Source organism: Octopus bimaculoides, chromosome 7, assembly GCF_001194135.2.
Source record: "Octopus bimaculoides isolate UCB-OBI-ISO-001 chromosome 7, ASM119413v2, whole genome shotgun sequence".
NCBI classification, from domain to species: Eukaryota; Metazoa; Mollusca; class Cephalopoda; order Octopoda; family Octopodidae; genus Octopus; species Octopus bimaculoides.
This window is the reverse complement of record NC_068987.1, coordinates 89,685,805-89,692,909: the sequence shown is the minus strand read 5'-3', so window position 1 is coordinate 89,692,909 and position 7,105 is coordinate 89,685,805. Positions and strand designations below refer to the sequence as shown.

Below are 7,105 nucleotides of genomic sequence, written 5' to 3'. Positions count from 1 at the left end.
AAGCTTGCAAGGAATGAAGCTAGTATGCTCTGCTGAATGTTTTATGTCAGTATGCATACACAACAGAGTGTAAGCGCCCTGAAAGAAAAGTTGGACATTAGAAGCATCAGATGTGGTGTGCAAGAGAGACGACTGTGTCGGTATGGTCATGTGTTGCATATGGATGAGGACAGCTGTGTGAAAAAGTGTCACACCCTAGCAGTAGTGGGAACCTGTGGAAGAGGTAGACCCCAGAAGACCTGGGACGTGGTGGTAAAGCACGACCTTCGAACGTTGGGCCTCACAGAGGTGATGACAAGTGACCAAGACCTTTGGAGATATGGTGTGCTTGAGAAGACTTGGCAAGCCAAGTGAGACCATAACTGTGTCCTATGCCAGTGCAGCATAACCAGCTTGCGAAAACCTTTTGAGTCAAGTCAAGTCATTGTCATGGCCAATGACAGTACCGCCTGATTGGCACCCATGCTGGTGGCACGTAAAAAGCACCATTCAAGCATGATTGTTGCCAGTGTTGCATGATTGGCTCCTGTGCCGGTAACACGTAAAAGGCACCATTCGAGTGTGATCATTGCTAGTAACGCCTGACTGGCCTTCATGCCAGTGGCATATAAAAAGCACCCACTACACTCAGAGTGGTTGGCATTAGGAAGGGAATCCAGCTGTAGAAACATTGCCAGATGAGATTGGAGCTAGGTGCAACCTTCTGGCTTGCCAGCCCTCTGTCAAACTGTCCAACCCATGCCAGCATGGAAAGCAGACGTTAAACAACAATGATGACAACAATAATTCATTGGTTTCAGCTATTTGTTATCTTTTTTCCTTACAGATGTTGTCTGTTTTGTTATAGAATCTCAGAGACCAATACTTTATTTCCCCTTTACTCTTTAAAAGTAGACGTGAAATAGATATTGGCCTGCCAACTAATAGATCCTGAGGTCAAATCCACTGCTGGCATTTCATTGCTCTTTCCATAAGTATTGTAAAAGAAATTATGGAGTTGAAACTGAGAGCTGAAAGCAAGTCAAGGCTACAGATTATCTGGAACTCACTTCTACTCTGCAGCACCATTTCGGTTGTATCCAACTATTTCTACAGTAATCCATGGGAGGTTCTGAAGTCAGAAATAGCTTGCTAATGAACTGCTTGTCGTATATTATGTTACTTCTTATTTACACCTCAGTGAACTGAAACAGCAACAACTGAACAATGTAACAGCACAACTTGAAGCTTGCTAGCTTATCAACTTAAACTGGCTGCAACTAGATGACAATCTTGCATCTTATCTTGCTCTTTAGATAGTCTTAAGTCTTAAATACTATAATCATTATCATGTTTAGTAACTTTATTTCAGTGAGTGTGGGATCAGTGGGTTGATATTTGCAGACGACTTGGCTCATCAGGTGATCTCCAACATGAACTGAATAGATGCAGTACCTTGTACTTCAAGGTAAATATGTTGTGAAGACTTCAGACATTGGTCCTCTCAAGAAAATCTTCCCAAGGCTCTCTGCATGTTTATTACACATCACTGAGACAAGTGCAGAAGTTTGAGTATCTCAAGGCCTTACCCATGATTGATGGGAAGCAAGAGGCTGAATTAAATGTTAGAATTGCAGATACTGGCACAGTTATGTGATGATACCACTAAGCAAGGCACTTTATGTTCCTTGTGCTTAGCTTTATGCTGTAATACAAACATGAAGAAATAGATGTAAAACAATTTTCAAGAAGCTAAACTGTGCATGAGCTTTGATTATTAGTCAAATATGTCAGATATGGGCACAGTTGTAGCTGTGTGGGTTAAGAAGTTTGTTTCTCCACCACATGGTTCTGGGTTCAGTCCATTGTATATGTGTGTGTTTGTCTCCCTGTCTTGACAGTGTGTGACTAGTAAGTATATGTCATTCATTTCCTGTCATCGTCGTTCAACATCTGCTTTCCATGCTAGCATGAGTTGGACGATTTGACTGAGGACTGGTGAAACCAGATGGCTACACCAGGCTCCAATCTGATTTGGCAGAGTTTCTACATCTGGATGCCCTTCCTAACGCCAACCACTCCAAGAGTGTAATGGGTGCTTTTACATGTCACCCACACGAAGGCCAGTCAGGCGGTACTGGCAACGGCCACGCTCAAAATGGTACCAAAATCATGTCTGGCCATTAGGAAATATTAGCTAACTTGGAAACAATTGAGGGTTGGCAGTGGGAAGGACATCCGGCTGTAGAAAATCTGCCTCAATAAACTCTGTCCAATCCATGCAAACATGGAAAAGTAAATGTTAAAATGGTGATATGATGATGATGATGATGATGATGATGATGGATGATGTCATCAGGTGAGTTGGTAACAGAATCAGTAATATCAGACAAAATATTTGGTACTCTTCCGTTATTTCCATTCTGAGTTTAAATCCCACCCCTTTCATCTAAGTCAATAAAATAAGTACCATACAATACTGAGGTCAGTGTAATCAGCCATATCCTCTTGAAGGCAGTGCCCCAGTATGACCACCGTCTAGTATCTGAACCAAATAAAAGTATGTATAGTCATGTATCCCCTCCATAGCAACACACCTGTGCTTATCCCCCGATCATACTATTGCTTCTCAGCATTAACCCACCCACTCCCAATTAGTTGTCGGTGAGTAGCTGTTTCCCCCTTTCGCTTGTTCCTTTTCAGTCTTGCAGCTTTTTTGGTGACGCCAAATAGCACCCAGTACACTTTATAGAGTGGTTGATGTTGGGAAGGGCATCCAGCCATAAAATCCATGCCAAAGTTAACAGTGAAGTTCAATGCAACCATGTTCATTGAAGTTCAATCCAACATGGGAATCGGGTATTAATTGGATGATGTCTTTGGTTCATTTCAGAGTGCTGCTGAACGAAATGATTTCTATCGAATTAAAATTCCTGTACGTCCAGTCGGTTCTGCACATGAAGAGGAATCTCAAAAATATGTTTCTACCTTCATACTTGCCGTAAGTATGTCCAGTTACAAGTTGTTGCTCATTTCTTCTGAATTTCAGTCGTATCTTTTGAGAAATTTTCGCTTTTGTTGGTTTGTTTTTTTTTAAATCTAAAAGAAAGAAAGAAAGGAATAAAATTCATAATCCCTTGTGGAACCCCTTTTGAGGCTGGTGAGGTTCACCTTGTTTTGAGACGATTAGGAAAGATCAGTGTTGCAAAGGCTTGTAGTTTTGAGATGAAAGATTTAGATAAAGTGTTTAATATAGATTTGGATGTATAATGACATGGTTGAGGTTAGAGGAGGAGGCAAGTGGTACTAGTTGCAATGATGTACAGCTGACAAGTTTATAGAAGCAGAAACTATTACAGTGGAGACAGAAAGGATCCAGTGGGTGGCAGAGTTAGTGATTACAGTGTGTTAGTTTGAGTCATGGGTTCGGCTCAGGATGTTTTTGTCTCTGGTAGTTGCACTGTCCCAAAGCTTCGGTCAGTATCCAGTTTTTAAAAAAAAGTTAAATGAAATTTGAATTCTATCCAAAATACATTTATTAAACAATTTCAAGCTGAAAAATAATTTATATCAGAGATTAGAGTAATTAAGCTATGACTAATTAATTTCTCACCAATATGAGCCCTTAACAAACTTGTTTATATGTTTGTCATATTTTCTTTAGTGCCAGCTGTATGAATCTGGCTTGTCAGATTTACTTACTTTGAATGTTGACCAATCTGGTGTAATTGTTGGAGTTTCCATGTCATCAACTGTAGGGCAGTGTATGGATGTCACTATGCCAGATGATGCAATTAGTTACTGGAATACAACTATTGAAATTGTCCAAACTGTAACAGGTCCATTGTAAGTATTGAATAACTTTTAATCTTTTCATTAACTGTGTAACCTTCTGAACTTATCTGTTTACGTTAATGATTATTCAACAAAATTATAATTACTTTATATGTGTTTTTAAGTATTTATTCTAAAATTCACATAATTTGCTGTATTTTTTGGTTTGTTAACCTTATATTTACAAAACAAATTACATTTTCTGAAGCTGACAATTTGTTTAATTTGGTGGATAAAGAATTAGAGGCAAAGCTTTAACAAGTGGTTGACATAGAGACAAGCTCCATAAGTTTTGATACTTGAATTGTTCTCAGATACACGTATAGTCATGTGATTAAAAAGTTTCACTTCATGACCATGTGGCTCTTGATTCGATTCCACTTCAAGGCACCTTGGACAGGACATAGCTGTGTGGTTGAGAAGCTTGCTTCCTAACCATGTGGTCTCAGGTTCAGTCCTCCAGAGGACCATCATGGTTTCCTTCTCTCTGGTTCTGAAGGTTCTCAGGATCCATCCAGCCAGCCATCTGCACTTTGTTGCCATCTTGGTAATGTGCACTTGGAAAGAGGTATCATCACTCATGTCGGTAACCAGGTCCTGCAGGGATTGTAATCCCCTGTGGGCCGGTGTATCCTGTAAGTTTTACATTCAGTTTTGGGCATATATACATATATATATATACACACACACACATATAATAACCCAGTGGCTAGGATTTTATTGCAAGCTCTTCACCCAGAAGTATCTCTGACAAAATTCAACTTCATGGATTAAAATTTCTTAAACCGTTCATGACCATATTTCTAATGCCTGTGTGTTTCAATTAATTTTGAAAATGATCAACAAAGCTTACTTAGAAAAAATATTTTATATTAGATCATGAAATGTTTTAACACAACTATTAACATCTAGAATAAGATTTTTATACCAGAACCAGGTGCAAACTCAGATGAACTGATATTGAAAGGGTTAAGTCTATCCTATTGGTTCAACATGTTTGATATGTTCAATTGTCTTTTTAGTTATCCAGTAGATATAATTATTTTATTGCCCATGGAGTAGACGTAAGATGCAAACAAATGTAAGCATTAAGCTTTTTAGTGATTTAATAAATCTTTGTCATTGCAGACCAGAAACACAGTTGTACATTGACAAACTAAAACGAGAGGAACATGATAAGCAGAAAGGTCAGCAAGGGGACAATCGGTCATTTTTCGCAAAATATGTAAGTACTTAAAAAAAATTAAAATGTCGTTTCTATCTTTATGTAAGTTAAGATTTATTATTAAAATGTATATACAGAATAAGGCAAATGTATATAGGAATAATGTGTTGTATTCTTAAATAAGTCTAAATGCAAGGGCTGCATACTGGAGATTCTTGTTTCTCTTTAGTCTCGCTTCAAGAGGTTGCTTGCAAAGTATAATTTAATAATAAAGCAGGAAAGACAAAAGATTTTGAAAGCCAAAATAGATTCAAGATATGTAAAAAAAAAAAAGTTTCAAGACCCATATCTTGAAGAAGAAACAGTGTGGTTTGATACTGCGTGAGTCCATTCGGTTGGACAGTTTGACAGGAGTTGACAAGCTGGAGAGCTACATCAGGCTCTAACTGTCTGTTTTGGCATGGTTTCTACAACAGGATGCCCAGTACACACTTCACAGGGTGTGTACTGGGTGCTTTTTACATGGCTCCAGCACCTACAGGCTCACAAGACAAGGACCTCTCAGCTGAGAGAGGGAGTGGAAGCAAGAGATTAGAGTATGATAGAGGGACAGAGGTAGCCCTCTTACTATCAAAGAGATACTTGGCTGCCTCAGTAGGACATGGAGGAGAGGAAGGTGAAAGACTGCAAATGTTGAAAATAATATTAACAGGTAGAAAATTAATTCAAGAGAAAAGTGAGAAGATATTATGACTCCAGGCTAGAGATATATAAAGATAGAAATGACAACAATTAATATAGTCAATTAAATTTATTTCAAGCTCTAATACAACTCAAGTGTTTCATTGCAGTTTTCTCTAAAGCCTTACCAAATGCAAAAACTGGTCAGCCAGCTGATTGTGTTGTTGATATTGAATTAGAGCAACATATAGCCTACAATTATTAAAAATCAAGATCTAACATCCAATACTGTGCTACTTTAGCAACAGTTCCAGATGAAACCAGTTTAATTACTGTTACACACAGATCTCCTTGGAGCTCCCTGTAACACTACACATTCCTGATAAAACCAGTTTAGTCACTGCTACAATTCAGATCTCTTTGGAAGTTCCTATAATAATACATTCCTGATATAGAAAAAAAATATATATAGGTCATTGATTGCTGTTTGTTGATCAGACCACATAGGGAGTCTCTTTAGCAACAATCAATTCTGTCAGTGAAAACATCATGATAGTTCTGAATGAAGAAATAAGTTAGAAATTATTGATAGAATATTTTCATGTGATGGAACTGCATGTTCTATCCAGTATTTAAGATGAACTAGTAACAAAAGTTCATCTACTTTTTTTTTATGATCAGCTTAGCAGCAGCATGTATGTTTGTAGCTGTGGATTAATTTATGTGTGTATGTTTCTTGAGGTTTTTTTTTTTTTTTTAAACACACATTTTAACTCTTTTAATCAGATGTCTAGGAAGTCTAAGTATTACTGTTTTTGTTGGCTGTTAATATGTGAAACATGAATTGAAATCGTAAGTGAACCATATTCGATGTGCCAGTGGAGCACTAACAACACTGTCCGAGCATGATCATTGCCAGAGCAGCTGTCTGACTTCCATGCCTGTGGCACGTAAATAGCACCATTTGAGCGTGATCGTTACCAGCGTCGCCTTACTGGCACTTGTGCTGGTGGCATGTTTAGAAAACATTCGAGCGAGGTCGATGCCAGTACCGCTAGACTGGCTCCTGTACAAGTGGCACATAAAAAACACCATTTTGAGCGTGGCCATTGTCAGTACCGCCTGACTGGCCCTCGTGCTGGTAGCACGTAAAAGCACCCACTACACTCTCGGAGTGGTTGGCGTTAAGAAGGGCATCCAGCTGTACAAACTCTGCCAGATCAGATTGAAGCCTGGTGTAGCCATCCAGTTCGCCAGTCCTCCCATGGTAGCATGGAAAGTGGACATTAAACGATGATGATGATATCTATATATATATATATATATATATATATATGTATATATATGTATGTATATATATATGTATATATATATGTATATATATGTATGTATATATATATGTATATATATGTATGTATATATATATGTATATATATATGTATATAT

General features: G+C 38.1%; 1 protein-coding gene across 2 annotated transcripts in view; it reads left to right on the top strand.

The window, feature by feature from the left end:
- LOC106872800 (ER membrane protein complex subunit 10) overlaps nt 1-7,105 on the top strand; it is a 26,415-nt gene that overhangs the window by 12,469 nt on the left and 6,841 nt on the right. For both annotated transcript variants that reach the window (XM_014919913.2, XM_052969795.1), the window contains exons 4-6: nt 2,873-2,980; nt 3,644-3,825; nt 4,942-5,038. In XM_014919913.2, coding sequence (XP_014775399.1) covers nt 2,873-2,980; nt 3,644-3,825; nt 4,942-5,038 — 387 coding nt within the window. The remainder of the gene's footprint in view (nt 1-2,872; nt 2,981-3,643; nt 3,826-4,941; nt 5,039-7,105) is intronic.